The sequence below is a fragment of the Centruroides sculpturatus genome, unplaced genomic scaffold, assembly GCF_000671375.1.
Source record: "Centruroides sculpturatus isolate CEXI.00-Female unplaced genomic scaffold, Cexi_2.0 scaffold1012, whole genome shotgun sequence".
NCBI classification, from domain to species: Eukaryota; Metazoa; Arthropoda; class Arachnida; order Scorpiones; family Buthidae; genus Centruroides; species Centruroides sculpturatus.
In genome coordinates, this window is record NW_019385155.1 from 228,072 (window position 1) to 245,143 (window position 17,072).

The 17,072-nt window shown below is 25.9% G+C and overlaps 1 protein-coding gene across 1 annotated transcript in view; it reads right to left on the minus strand.

Moving 5' to 3' along the window:
- Positions 1-6,930: 6,930 nt before the first annotated feature.
- LOC111635546 (cation-independent mannose-6-phosphate receptor-like) overlaps positions 6,931-17,072 on the minus strand; it is an 81,853-nt gene continuing 71,711 nt past the window's right edge. The window contains exons 37-44 of the mRNA XM_023380536.1: positions 16,844-17,059; positions 14,835-14,918; positions 14,481-14,662; positions 11,927-12,036; positions 10,147-10,232; positions 9,931-10,071; positions 7,670-7,736; positions 6,931-7,535 (exon numbers count right to left, since the gene is read on the minus strand). Coding sequence (XP_023236304.1) covers positions 7,455-7,535; positions 7,670-7,736; positions 9,931-10,071; positions 10,147-10,232; positions 11,927-12,036; positions 14,481-14,662; positions 14,835-14,918; positions 16,844-17,059 — 967 coding nt within the window. The 3' untranslated portion in view covers positions 6,931-7,454. The remainder of the gene's footprint in view (positions 7,536-7,669; positions 7,737-9,930; positions 10,072-10,146; positions 10,233-11,926; positions 12,037-14,480; positions 14,663-14,834; positions 14,919-16,843; positions 17,060-17,072) is intronic.

Consider the following 17,072-nt stretch of genomic DNA (forward strand, 5'->3'; position numbering starts at 1 on the left):
GATAATAATAAAATATATATATAAAAGATATTGCTATAAAATTTTATATAATACAACAACCATACAACCTTAAAATTTAATATTATTTTATTTATATTCTACTAGAATTTTATGTTTTAGCATTTATTAAATGTTTAAAATTTAAATTTCTTTTTTAAAAATTTGATAATAATATACTAAATAATTAGAAAAAAGAATTATTAAATCAACGAAGATAAGATTTTTATATATATTTATCCACTTAAAAAAGAATTTATAATTTATTTCTTAAATTACATTCATAGAATTAGTGTTATGGAGCATACATTTTTCTATATTTGACCAAAATTCTGTTGGGATTTTAAGCTTCTTTTTTTTTTATTCTCTAGAATTTACTCCTTATAACGATTTTTTTAAAGCAGATGATCCTTCTGGGTCGATAAGATTTTTGATCCTTTTTCTTCTTTTTCTTCTTCTTCTTCTCCAGAGAACGTCTCCTCCCAAAGGTTTATACAAATATTTCGATCGATAAAATAAATAATGTATCATTTAAAAGAAAGTAGAGAACTATTTTGCCCATTATTTTTTTCAATTAGTTAGTCATAAAGAAAAAAATATATACAAGTTGACCCCCCTATAACACTGTTGATTATTCCGTTTTATATGAATTCCATGTTGTACGAGTCACTTAGATTTTAGAAATACGTGTGCCAGGCTGTGAATGGCTCACGTATTTGTAAAATCTAAATGACACGTACAACATGGAATTCATATAAAACGGAATAATCAACAGTGTTATAGGGGGGTCGATTGTATAAGATATAACAAGAAAATCAGTTTGTGATGATTTTCATTATTATAATAGCGATAGAAAAGAAATATTTTATATTATTGGGTTGCAATTTTCAAATTGCAGACCTATACATTCCCATTGTGGTCAGTCTGTCCGTCCGTCTGTTCTTCGTTAATCTCGAGAATGGAGTTAGATACACGAAGAATTAGACATAGAGAAGACCAATAGAAAATCGAGACATCTTTGCTCTCGATTAACTATATAAGAAATGTCGGTTTGAGCCGGAAGTTACGTGATTTCAATTCAAAATTAATACAATTTAAAAATACTTTGATAGTTTGGGCAGATCTATCTCCATATTATTCTAATTCCCACACTTTTTGATTAACTTTGTGGACGGACAGATGGATAGGCGGAGATACAAACAGACAGGAAGACAGCCTTTTAGATAAATGAAAGGATGCACAAAGTGAATATAAACTTTCAAGGCTCTTAACTCTTTTATTTTTCCATTAAGTTAGTATATTGCATTGAGAGTTTCTAAAAGTAACGGAAGTAAAATGTGAAATCCTCCTTCAAAGACACTATCTTTAAATCTCGAACTTTTAGCTTCCTCCTTTTAATTTATTAAGAAATCTTCCGGACAGACAAACCTAACGAATTACTGAAACCGTGTGCTTGTTAGAATTTACTTTGTTTCATTCGATCCACCCGCAACTCAATGTGACGAGAGCGTAAATGAGAGTGATACGAGTAAAGTATGTACAGTACAGTACACTACTGCATAAAGGGCATTCAAGACACGAAAGTATCCCATAATAAGGCTAAAAACACATTTAACAAATATAAAAATAAATAATTATTTAAGGAAGCAAAATGAATATCGTTAAACGTTAGCGTTATAGTTAAGAGACTGAGAACATCCTTGAAGAACTGTCCTTCAATGCAGTATGAACAAGAGACCATTATATAAATGGTTAAAAAAAAAAAGGAATGAAATCTGATAATTATACAAGATCTTTTTATGGAAGAAAAATAAATTTCGATTGATTAGTCGAGTGTATAAATTAATTAAAACAACGGAGCTTATGATTACTTGCAAAAATTACAACTACTTTAAGGTGAAGATATCTTCCTCAACGGGTTATTTATAGAAGGAATGTGTCATTATGACGAGTGAAGGGTAAACGGTTTCAATGTCAATCTTTAAGCACATATCCTTGTTTTAATGGGGTTTTTTTATTTATTTCATAAATTACAAACTATTATCCATCAATTTTTTAGGCTTTAATATAAGATTAAATATTAATAATAAATAATTTTAAAGCTTTACTAAAAGCATTTTAAAGTGTTTTATTATTACAATTTTTTTACATATTAAATCTCGAAAGTTTTTAAATTATCATTCTATAAATTTATTATTTTTTAATGTTTTAAAATATAATTTAAATGGGGTTATTTTAAAGGATGAGACCAAATATTATTTCTAAGAAAATCGAAAGTTTTTCTTACAAAAAAATATATGAGAAAATTGGAATATCGATTTATCTTAACAGCAATATCTCAGTCTATGATACTGTATTTTTTTACTTTTATCGATAAGTTATCCAGAATACTGTATTTATGTATATAATATGGTTTTTACTACATATTGTATTTACAAGTTTTATTGTATATTACTGTATAATTAAATAAAGTTATCGCATTTATCAAAAATGTACGGTGATTAGTTAAATTTTGATATCTTCTGTTTTTGTATTTCTCGATATTTTGCCATTCAAAGGAGCCCCAAAAATGTAAAAAACCTTCTTAAATGTGTGTGTGTGTGTGTGTGTCGACGTCTATTTTGCATAATATATCGGGACTGGACGAATCAAAAATTTTGAAACTTGGCAGGATTATTTCTATATATGAACGATTAATGCTATTAAATTTTGGAGGTTAAAGGTCAAGAGAGTGAGGAGATAGAGGGGAATCACGTGTCATATCTCGAGTTGGGTCAAATGTAGAATTTTGTAACAATTCATAATAGACGGTGCCTCATAATATAGAACGTCTCCTCCCAAAGGTTTATACAAATATTTCGATCGATAAAATAAATAATGTATCATTTAAAAGAAAGTAGAGAACTATTTTGCCCATTATTTTTTTCAATTAGTTAGTCATAAAGAAAAAAATATATACAAGTTGACCCCCCTATAACACTGTTGATTATTCCGTTTTATATGAATTCCATGTTGTACGAGTCACTTAGATTTTAGAAATACGTGTGCCAGGCTGTGAATGGCTCACGTATTTGTAAAATCTAAATGACACGTACAACATGGAATTCATATAAAACGGAATAATCAACAGTGTTATAGGGGGGTCGATTGTATAAGATATAACAAGAAAATCAGTTTGTGATGATTTTCATTATTATAATAGCGATAGAAAAGAAATATTTTATATTATTGGGTTGCAATTTTCAAATTGCAGACCTATACATTCCCATTGTGGTCAGTCTGTCCGTCCGTCTGTTCTTCGTTAATCTCGAGAATGGAGTTAGATACACGAAGAATTAGACATAGAGAAGACCAATAGAAAATCGAGACATCTTTGCTCTCGATTAACTATATAAGAAATGTCGGTTTGAGCCGGAAGTTACGTGATTTCAATTCAAAATTAATACAATTTAAAAATACTTTGATAGTTTGGGCAGATCTATCTCCATATTATTCTAATTCCCACACTTTTTGATTAACTTTGTGGACGGACAGATGGATAGGCGGANTAGAGACCGGATACAGAAAGGAGTATCCGATTATCCGTATACGAACTCACCCAAATCTACATTACGTAATTTATGGTCAACCTCTGTATATAAAACAAAGAATAGTTTAATTATTATCTGTGTAATTTAAAAAGTGTGGCCAATTTAGGGGTTTTTAACCTTTACGTATTCTACATTATTTTAAAACTTTTGATTGATGTAAAGTATGGACTTACTTGAACTACAGTACATTAACACGTGGCTCGTAATGCATAATTAGAGCCGTGTACTGTATAAAAAATGGTAGAAATGCTAGTCTCCTATTGGCGTGTTTACATTATAAAGTTTTTAAAATTTAAATGCATTTGATATTGTAATAAACTTAAATATAAACCTTAATATATTGAAGGCAAGAGAGGCTAAACCTCTCTGGACTCTTATTATTATATTTTTAATATACTAAACCAGCCTTAAAAACTATTTATAGCTCTTACTACACAAATGCAATAGGATAAATAATTTGTATAACGTGTTTTTGAGGACCATATATATATATATATATATATATGAGGTCTGAACCAAATGGTCCCTCCTGTCATAGGGCCTGGCTATAAGATCGTGACAGTATGAGGAATATAATTCATAACTACATAGACAATTAATTCTTCCAACCAATCGATCGCGAGTTCTGTCATGAAAAGATAGAGCTAAAAAAAGAAAAAATATAGAAATTTCTAAGGTATATATTTATAAAAATGTATTTAAATTATGTTAGGAAGTGTTATCACATTAATAAATTTGTTTGGTGAAGGCAGGAAATGCATTATCAAACGTTTTAATATTTTATTAAGCTTTATTTAATTATGTAAAATGTTAAAAGTTTAAGTTTAGAACAATAGTATCTGTAATTTCCTATAATTTACAATATATTTTGAAAAATGTATTTTCCAATAACGATTAACAACAACATAGGCAAATTAATTTGACAGCGTATGTAAATTAATCACGTGAGAGAAAATGTATTTTATACTTAATTATATACAAGAATGTGTACAAGATTTGACAGAAAAATATCAATTCAAGTTTTTATAATGATTTTTTCTTTACATCAATACGCACAATTAGAATTGGAAAGAAAAATTCTGCAAAATTTAAAATTTTCTAGCCATTAACTTCAACTTTTAAGGATAAAATTAATTTACATATTGACAACTACATAATAATTTCTTTTCGTTTACTCATTATTTCTACAAGAAAACTAAAATTTAAATTGATCAGATACTTGTCTAGCGGCTCTTGACCATTTAATTCATTTACATAAAAGTACAATATCAATCCTATTTAAGTTTCATTCAATCCTATTTTCCTACATCTTCATACTTTGTTTTCTTTAGAATTATTTAGAGACAGCTGGAAAAAGTGTCCATCAGGTCCATCTCACAGGATGTAAAAAAGGCCTGAGGAAGTGAGATGGATCTGGGGCCTCCTTACTTCTTCCAGGCCTTTATTACATCTAGGTATAAAAAAAGGCCCTCTTAGAAATATTACTGTTTGAAAAATATTGATTTCTGTAATTTTAAAAAGCACAACTTATATTTGAGAGAGAATCTAGCTTAAATAGCACAAGATTAAATTATTGATGTAGCAATTATCGTTTGTTTCTTTATTAATGACAATACAAAAAATATTTACACGAGTATTGGCTGCAAAGATGAAACATTAGCTTAAGAAACAACGATGCATTACGTGATTGTTACTCGTTTTCGCAAAATAAATATTAACTCAGACTGATCCACAATGGATAATTACCTGTATGGGTAATATAAACAATAAGTTTTCGAGTAATTATTTAAGCAGTGTATCCGTGTATATATATACATATATATATATAAATAAAAATTAGTTATAAATTATAAATTTATTAAACAAATAAATTATCATTTCTGGTGTTACCTTTATTTAAAATATCCTTAAAAATTATTTGCTGGATACATTTAAAATACTGTATAAACTCAAGATTCGAACTATAATTATAATTTTTCCTGTTTTATTGTAAAAAATTATGTTCAATAGACTTCCTTAGCGAATGAATTTACCTACAATTAAAATTTAAAGATAATTTTCACAGTAAAGTAAATATGATACTTAATAAACTGGATGATGTTATCCAGAATTCACTCTTCTAATAGAGAGAAACATTCACAGTTGTCAGTTTTTTTCATTGGAGAGAACTTAAATGAAAAAGCTGACAAGACAGATATAAACCTGACTGAAAAAATAGATATTGATTGTTCAATGTTTTTGCGTGATTGTAAGTCATGCTGTGTTTTTCCAACACTAATTAATACTGTTTATTGTTTTTTCTTGAAATATTTGTTCCGTGATTATCAGGATTGGTGGAAGAAATTTCTGCCGGCTTTCTAATCTTTGTTATTTAGAAACCACAGAAATCAATTTTAGCAGTGACGACTGGGGGAAAATTCCATTCTCCAAAATGAAAGAACCCGCTCCTGTTGAATTTTCATAGGAGACATTGAGAATAAAGGTCAATATATTTCCAGGTAGGAGTTTCATGAGTAGAAATGACTTATGAATGTTACATTTAAGTGTGTGTGTGTGTCTAAATAGAGTATCAGGAATATTTAAAGAATCTCTTATCCATATAACAGTCAGAAGTATTATTAATCTCATTATATTCAAAATTTATAATTGAATTATTTTTAGAACAGTACTATAAAGAAAACTTAATTTGAAAATTAAACATCTTTTCTAATTGTTAATAGCCAGGAAATTAATGATGGAGAGAGATGCTAAATAAAAATTTCTGTATTATTAAACAAGTTAAAATCTTTTCAAATAAATAAAAACACTCTTTATTTGTAGGATGTTTATTTTAATTTTTCTTATAAATTGACTCTTTTTAATAAATACATTCACAATGACTCGAGTATAAATTCATAACTTATCTATAAGGATAACTTCTATTGACTTTTGTTATAATTTGTCTTATCGTGTAAATATAAAAATTATGGACTATTGGGCTGTGTGTATATATGAGACAGGTATGTAATGTTATTGGAAATGTCAACTTTTATAATATACAAGGAGACCTAAATCTATCTCCGAACATTATGGGCTTTTATACACCAACTGGTTTACCATTATTAAATGCTATCTTAGTGACTAATCAATACTTTGAAATATCACTTCTTAATTAAACTTCTTGTTGACAGCCCATTTCTATTTTATGGTCGGAAATTCAACCTTTTTGATGCAAAATGTCAAATTCTGAAAACCAAAAACACTTGAATATATACAAAATGTCTTTCTCAGCTTTTATTTTCTGATAATTAAACAATAATTTCACAATAAAAACATTACTTTGAAAAAACTTAAGTTAAAATAGTTTTTATTTTTCAAATGTACATTAGATGGAATGTAAAAAACACCCATTAAAATTACTGAATGTTTTTTTTTAAATTAAAAAACCATTTCCATAATCTTATGGTATCAACAAATTAAATATATTTATATAACCTCCCTTTACAAAAACGATAATTTAATTTAAAGTGCTAAAATAAATAACATTGCATTATTTATAAACTGTGTAACAGCTGAACAGGATCACAAATTAGGTTTTTGGTAATATAAAAGTTTGTTCAACTGGTGCACATTTAATCTTAGAAAATAGTTCGTTAGGACTAGATGCAAAGAAAGTACACAGAAAAATGAGTGATCTTCTTGGATTCATTAAAAAAAATAGTGAATTTCAACCAACACCTATTGTGTGTATCACAATAAAAGTTTAACATGAACCATGAAAAGGCACATTGATCTTCCAAGAATTTAATTTTAGTGTATCAAAGATGATCACTGTAAGATGTAATACTGTTTGTGACCAACTTCCACTGCAACAACTTATTTTATATCTCATGTCAGAATCTCCACGTCGCTATCGTCGTGATAAGCAGTAATTACAGAAGAGGAGAGCGGTAACGATTCACTATCATTCTGTAAATTAAATTATATTTTAAACAAGCTATTTTTAAAATAGAATTTCAAGTTTAGTTTATGATTTTAAAAAGACAGACTTCTATAGAGTAAACTAAATAACATAATTATTAAATATGATAAAATTATATTACCCTTCTGAAACATTTTGAAGAAGATATATATGAGAAAATCCTTGAGACTTTGTGCTTCACAGCATATCTAAAAAGTAAAAAACAATTTTTTTACAACTGAAATGAAAAAGTTTCATAAAATTTGGATATTAATCAAATAATTTTTTCTGATTATTATATGTTTATTTTATGGATAAACTAATTTATTGAATAATATACTATTCAAAAGGATAGCTAAAAAGAAATAAACAATTCCAAGAGACTTCAGTTCAACTTTGGGTTGAATTTTAGAAATTTTCATAGTGATCTGTCTTAAATACATCAGCCAAGCCACTAGGAAAGGCCCATCTATCCCATTGAAAACTTATCAGAATCCATAACGAATATTGAAAAAGACCATATTAAAGTTGTATAGCAAGGAAAAAATTTTGCTATCATTTATATTATAACAAACTTAAAACTTCAAAATGATTTATCATGTAAATCACAGATACTAATGAATAATTTTAATTTTTCTGTATCAGGTATTCTACTGTTTCAGTGACATCAGGATACTACATACATTAATTATTTTATCAAGACAATACCATAAAGTTTATTGAACATTATTAACATTTTTTCCATTATTTGTATCACAATTTTTACATAAAAGTATACTACTAAATACAATACTAATCTCCCAATTGTTCTGGGCAATATAAATGTGAATTTCAGTGATGTGAAGAAACAAAAACAGATGCTACAATTGAAGTCACTAGCTATTTCCCACTTTTACTCATTGACTTTCAAATTTTTGACAAAAATGCATTGAAAAAATTTATAATACCAGGACTATTCTTCAATTGAAATATTGCAATGATGTACTAAAGATAATCATCTGTATAATGGCAATTCAGACACTGAGCTATATCTGTATATATAAAATTGAATATTTGATGATGATGCTGCAAAATAAATATATATTTTTTATTATATTTTATTATTATATTATTTTACTATATTTTTTATTATTTAGTGTATATAATATATATACAATATGCATTACATTTGCAAATTCTTAACACACAGAATTGCTTTATCTTCTATTACCCAATGAAAAAAAAGTAAAACACATTTATAATTTTTTTGTTATGTAAACTGATAACTGTCAAATCTAATTTAACTAAATCCTTCAATATTAATTAGTGCAAAAAAACTGGACATACTACTATAATTAACCCAAAATAGCACCTGAATCCAGAAACAAAAAACAAATTTAATAAGTGAACTAATGTTTTTGATTTTATCCATTCATTTTTAACTAAACTTCTTAATTCAAACAGTTGAGGAAATGCAAAAATTTTCAAATTTAAATTATCCATTTTTCTATAAATTTCTAGTGTTCTTCAGCACTCCATGCTCTTTGGAGCAACAAATTTTCTCTCTACTTACTTTCTATGCCTTTAACCATGTCAACATTTTAAGCAGAAGATGAACTTCTGCATGTTCCATCTTGAACATCATAAAAAAAAGGTAAACTATTCTACCATTCAAACAGAAATTTCCCCAAAATTGAAAAGTGACAATTTTGACAACACTCCAAGAATTTACAGAAAAAACACACTTCAGAAAATTGTATTTCAAAAAACTGGGTATTTAATTATATTTTTTCTGTTTGCTTATGAACTGGATATGGTTTATTTGGTGAGTCTTATACTTCAGAAAATTTCCAAAATGCACCCTTTTCATAAACAATTGACTAAACATTTCTTTCTCTGAGATTCATTTTTGAAATATGATATATATGAACTTTCAATTGTTCAAATTTGTATTAAAAAATTTGAATTATCCAATGCAGTAATTCAAATTAATTGGATTTGACTGTATATCTAATTAACTAATACAAAAGTTTCTAGGATATTGTGAACTTAATTACCTTTCAAGTTTTATTTTTAAATATTTTAAACATCCAAATAAATCCAAATAATTTTTATAAAATGAAGACTTAAGTATATTGACATAAGTATATTTTCATAATGCATGGATGAAAAATCACATTTTGAATTTTACAGTACAAAATATGCAAATATATAATAGTGAGATATTTGTTGTAATTTTTATATAACTTTTTACTCAAATTTCATTTTATATGAGTTTATAAAAGAAAAATTGATAAACAATGAGGAAAAAACATCATAAAACTAAATGCAAAATAAAAGTAATTTGCTATAAGAACCATACTGAAATTTTGCATAATGTATCACTACAATAAAACTATCTGGTAAATTAATTTTAAAACTTACCTTCTCTCTTCTTTCGAGACAATAAAAATGATTAGACTTAGGAAGATACCGGTGAAAAGTAATGCAACAATAACATGTGCAGTAACTGATGCTGACACTTTTTCAGTTTCATCTGATGCTGAATGATAATCAGTGACAGATCTAAAAATGTTTAGATATTTTCATAAATTTATTTTAACTAATAAAATTTATATTGTCTAATATGCTAATACTTACTTGAAATTATTTACACAAGCTAATGCAGTTTCCCATTCAAACAGATAATCACAATTTCCAGATTCATAATAAAACAGTGGTCTTCCCTAAAAAATAAAACAATGATTAATCCATGTGGCTAAAAATGCCATTTTACTTAAAAATTATTTCATAAAATTCAAAATTAAATAAATCCTTTACTCTTAAATGTAATTATTTTACACTATCTTAATTTACAGATCCCTCTTTTTGTATCTACAAAACAAAATCTGTTTGATAATTTTTTTGTTTCTTCAGAATTTTAAATTAATTTAAATTTCTTAAAATGCAAAAAAATTTGTTCTGTATATTAAAGAAACTATCTTATATAAATAGTTGAAATTTATTTATTATAGGATCTCTCAAAAGCCACAATATATAGAAAAATTTAACACTTATAGTCACGTTTTTCTAAAAACACTTTATACATGTTGGCTATTTCTTTCTACACATACCAGTGCATCTTAAACTGAACTAATATTAACACATTAGATATTATGCACTTAATTGACTTCAAATGCATTCCTTTAGGTGATCCAGATTTTGAATCTTTTCTTGGTACACAAAAGCCTTCAAGTGTTCCCATAAGTAAATATCAAGGGTGGCCACTGAGGTCTCCAAAGTCCACCCTAGGTTTAATCCATGAACCTAGAAGCTATAAAGATCCAATTTTTCCATATGTTATGACTTTTAAGAAATCCTCTAACTATAAATATATTCAGCTCAAAGTAATTTATTATTGAACAAATATTTCCTTACTTCAGATTATAAAAAAATTAATTAGTGTAATTGGTCAAAATAATGAACATTTTATATATATAAAACTTGTCACTACTATTTTAATAATAAAGAACTTTGCATATTTTGTTTTTTAAATCATAATTTAAATTTTAGATTTTCAATTAACTATAAATTGTAAGCTTTATGTTAATAAAATAATCCTTTTATTCAATTTTAAGAACTTTAAGCTGATTTTTAATATACTAATATATTAGCAAACTTATGAATCTTACATTGAATACATTTATAACTTTAATCATTATACTTTCTAATATAAAACTACAATTTAAGTATCTCATTCATTCTTTTTTTTTATTATTACTTATTATAAATAAAAGAAAATCAAATAACTGTACAATATAAAAACAATTATGTATAAACTACAAAAGTGAAGGCTGAGATGACAAAAGTCTTCTATATATCTATTCTAACTGTTGGAACACAATCAATACTAGTAGAGTCACTAGTGTTGATCTCTTTGTAAAACTTTTTATAAAGAAAAATTTTTTTATGTATTCCATGTCAGAGAGACATTTAAACAATTTGCACGTATGTAGGCAGAGAAGAGCCTGTAAAGAAGAGTTGACTCTGCTAATGCTGATAGTTGGAATGGATGTGTAGAAGATGACTTCAGAACATTTGAGTCAGTCTTCATTTTTGCAATTTTTATTTTATATTATATCTGAATATATTTTAAAACTTTTGTATGTCAAGAAATTATGATAATTTTATATTTTCTTCAACTTTTATTATTTAGTGTGATAAAAAAAATTTGAACTATTTTTAATTTTACTATGATGAATATATTAATCTTTCAAAAACAATAATTTAATTCTTCTAAGTTAATACAACATACAATTTATCTATTGTATTGAAAATCACCTAAAATTAAAACATAAATATTATATAAAAAACATTGTAAGTTTTGAAAGTATATTTAAATATTCCAAGAAAAATGGTTACAGATTTCAGAATGACTTACCTCTCCAGCATCTTCAACACAAACAAAATTTATTATTGTAGTAACGTTTTTATTTTCATTTTTACCACACTTTCTTCCTAATGAAGTCAATTCCAATTGCAACTCGGTACCTTTGAAAAATAAAAATAAAATTAATACTTTCTAAAGTATCATTTATTTCATAATGTAATAAAGAAGTAATGATTTGAAATAAAATATTAATTATATTTCTAATTTAAATATGAACCTTTTTTAATTCAATATATTTATTTATATAAAAAACTAGGATCATTTATTTTCTTCAATATTTATTTGTAAATTATATCTAATACATTTTAATAATATTTAATGAAAATATCATGGAAGTAATTTATTTGCTAATTTACACAAATTTTATAATTAGTGTTAAATATATTACTGACAAATATTTTAAATATGACAAACAATTTGAAATAAAAAAAATTTATTTCTACATCACACAATTCACATCAAATTATCATTACTGTATCAATTCCAATTTCTCGGGCACTTCCTTAATATTAATTTCATCCAATAAGAACATTTTGCTCAAGATTATAAAATGAATTCATTTATATTCTTAAATATTCTCTTTGAAATTTGTGATCTATCTACGTAATTTTTCATTTATATATTCACAGAGTTTAAGAATAACTCAATTATCAAAACATATCAATTGATTAATAATATTTGCATTTCCTGCTTCATGTAATTTTATTTCTTTCATTAATTTCATAGCAATCATTACTTTAAAATCTGTAAATTTTCATTACAATATAATAATCTTGAGATAGTGATCAGTATTATTTAAAAAACTTCTATTTTTTAAAGATAAGTCTATAATGTCAGTTTTCAAGATTTAAAAGCATACTTCAGATTTACATAAAGTAAAAAGTTACTTTATTCACTTACATCACGGGTGTCCAACCTGAAGCCCAAGGCAAGTTCCAATGCAGCCCAATAAACAAGTAAACAAAACCGACAAATGTTTTAATTTTTTTATTATTTAATTATTTCAACGGCATAAACTCAAAACAGAAGTTTCACAAAGTCGTAAATCTTTATTCATATTTTATTTTTGAGTGGAAAGGAAATATTTTCAAATACTTGGAGATGTGTGAATGAGGAAGGACTACTAAATAAAACTGGAGTTATGACTCAAAGGATTATAGACCCAAATTTGGGGAAAGGAGGGAAAGGACTAAAGATAAAAGCTAGTGAGAAAGGTTAGACCTTCTGTTATGAAAATATTGACCCTTAATTTTCCAACCTTTCTCACTTCATCATTTATCCTTTTTCTCCTTTCTCCGCATTTGGGTCTATAATCCTACGAGTCACAACTCCAGCTTTATTTAGTATTTATTCCAACGTTGCAAGATTTGGCTACATTGTGCCAAATGTGGCTATGTTTTTTGTTTGATGTAAAAAATATCATTTGGCACTTTTGCTATTTTTTAGGCTGCATATTATTTATAACTATATTAGTTGAATAAAAATGCACTTTAAAATGGTGTTTTGTCGCTTTTTATTAATTAGAGATCCAAATAAAACAAATATTTGTGTTTTTCAAATAAATTTTCATTTGTCTCTTTTATAATAAATGAATTTATCTATTTCTATGTAAAAATTGAAAGTGTCTGTAGAAGTAATTTTTTAAAATATCCTTTTTTTGTGATAAAGTTTTAATACTTATTATTATAATCTAGACATGTTAATCCTTAAATATACTTGTATATTGAACCACAAGTATATATTCTGTATACTTGTGGCCCAAAACTCCCTGACCTCTTCCAATGCGGCCCAAAGAAACAAAAAGGTTGGACACCCAACTTACATAAAAAAAAAAATCTTAAACGTACAGTACTTAGAATAGCTAAATCAATATTATGATTGTGTGCAGACAATGAAATCATATTATGTTAAGCAAAAATTGTTATGCATGCACACAATACTTAAACACTGGAATGTAATTTCCAAACTTTGATGAATAATTTAAGATCAAGTATCATATGAATGCTCTAGATACCATTACTAATTTTATTAGATATTTTATAATATGATTAATTACTTTTGTTGAATTTTATAGAAATTTTAACAAAATTAATTATGTTCATTAATTTTGTTAAATAATCTAGCCTGTGTATTAATAATAATGCCTGTGTATTAATTTTAATTCTGTAAACTCTACATCTAAAATGTTAATGGTGAATTATATACTTTATTCCAGTTATATAGTAAATTATAATGTAAAAGTTTAATCAACTCCAAAAACATCTAAATTCAGTACAAAAACAAACATTCAAACACAAGTATTTTAAATTTGTTTTCATTCCATCTTAAGAACCTGAGGATGGGCCTCAAACAAGGTCGAAAATGTTAATTCAGTTAATAAATTGTTTTTGTAACTGGATTTAGGTGTTTTTGGAGTTGATTATACTTTCTGCATTCAGTTTTTACAGTGATAAATGTAATATAAAAGCTTACAATTGATTTCAAATTTAACAATTTTTCATTAATTGTTCAATTAATTATTCATTAGTAATATAAACAACCTAACCTTTTAAATAGAATGTTCTAGTTGCTAAAGATCCAATATCTCTAAAAAACTTTTCTTGCTGTTTTGTTTGACATACAGCTGCATTCTGACATGCTTCTGATGTAACTGCACCGGTTCCTTTCTGTATATTAATAACATATATGTACGTTTCATCATGATGAATTCCTTCAATAAAGTATGTTCTGAAATAAATTTAAGAAACTTTAATAATATTTTTTAAAATAAAAATAATTACTTTATATTAAAAATGAATTTAAATTTTGATAATTAACATTTAGTATATAAATCAAACAAAATTCAATTGAAATTATAAATATTCAAAATAATATATTAAAAAAGTCATTAAAACTTTACTTGTTTAGTAGAGGAGAGAGATCAATATTCATGTTTAATCTTGGTTCATATATTATACCATTTTTTTCTAACCTAACTTCTTTCCTATAAAATTTAATTAAAATCAAAAATGAACAAATTAATTTCAAAATTTATAACATTATATCAATATTTAATAATAATTCCTTCTAATTACTGTATTTTCTTAGAGATTTTAAAACACATTTTGAGATAGTGTCTAAGACTATTGTAACAATTTTTAATAAAAAAAAACTAATTATCACTTAATATTTTAATAAATATACATAGAGAATAAAACTTTAATAATTTAAAAAATAAAATTCAACTATATGCAAACAAACAAGTCCATAAAATATGAATTAATGAATATAAAATTTCTTGTTGACAAGTTCCTGAAATGGGTGCCAAACTATTTTTCAAATCCTTCAAATTAGACTTTTGAAGTGGCATAGTTAGACACGTTCATCAAAGAGTTTTACAATGAAAATATAACAAGCTGATTCCTATTGTAACGTCAAATATATTGCTATGAAACAAGTCAAATTTTGAAAGTCCCACAACCATAAGGCCCAAATCAGTACATGAAGAGGTTTATAAATCATCCAACTTTTAACTGCAAATAAATCTAAAGCTTTTGTATTAATTAAGAACAACAACTTTCACATTAGGCTTTCAGACTTTCTGCTATCAAAAAACTGTGAGGAACTCCAATATGGCTAGTGTTTTTTGTGTAGGGTCCTTATAAAAAGAAAACTTGCCAAATCAAAGCACTTGCTTGAAAATTTGTACCTCTCTAGCTATTTTCACAGCACAGTCAACACAACTTCAAGAATGGCTTGTGCATGATATTTTTTGGTGTAAAAGTCAATAAGGATGATTGGCTATTCAGACCTTAGTTAACAAATGCACTCATCCCACATACTTTCTAGAAAAAGTCTTAGCATTGTCAATGAATTATCCAAATGCTGTCAGTTTCAGAATTCAGTCTGAAACTGGATTCTCAAGCTTGAAGACTTATCTTCTACTACATCTTCAATGGCTTACAATTTTTATATTATTTATATTTATAAATATAAATTTTATATAGTGGGTTTCATATTGCTTTACCTTTCCATACTACTTAATGAGGTAATAAAACAAGCAAAAGAGGTCATGCAATTTATTATTTATTAAAGTTAAATATTTCCATGTAAAACAACTGTAATGGATTTTTTTTTTTACAAGAGCTTTCATAAGAGAAGTGTACCAGACAAGTTATATAGTTCATCACCATAAACTGTGGATGACTGTTTTATTCTGATAATATCATAGCACAAAACAAATTAATACTGTGGAGGAATTACTGCAAAATTCAGCCAATCTTTAAACAGCATGGTTTAAAGATTGGCTGAAGAATATGCTGTCATTAAGGAAATTCTTGTATGTATAGACAATGTGATATAACAGTACTCTATCAAGAAAATATTTAACGTGTTGGACAAAAAATAAGGTATATTATTATATTATCTTACATAAACCTATAAATAAATAAATAAATTTGAATGAATTTTTTTGACTCAAATATTCATGATAGAATTTTTTAATCACATTTTCAGCAATGAGAATATAAATGATTGCTAATTTACAAGTGTGTGGTTAAGATAATCTTCTATTGAATATTTACTAATATTACTATTGGAGAAAAATTACAGAACTAATTACTTATTATTAAAATTACATAAAAAATTTATTTTTTAAAATAAAAATAAATTTTAAGTAAATAAAATTATTTCAATAAATGAGTTATTAGGACATTTAAGAGTTCAAATATCAGATTCACAATTATCTGCAATTATACTATTTTCCTCGAGTAAAATATTTTAAAATAATTACAATTTGACCAATAATCTGTTTGCAATTTTTGATTGACAAAATTAAATATTTCATTTATAAAAATCATTTTAATTATATTATTTAAATACTGAAATCATTATATAGTTATAACTAATAAACAAGCAATTCATTCTTACTTTTCTTCTGCACATGCAATTCTAGTTTTCCATAAAAATTCAAACACACATTCATCATTAGGACCTGATGTATATTTTGGAGTACTCAATGTATTACCACAAATGAATTTGATATTTGTTTTTGCATATGTATTTTTACGTGGGCAGACTGAATCACTTCCATCTGCATAGCTTAGAAGAATATTATGATTACCTAAACAATTAAAAATAAATAAGTTAATTTTTAGAA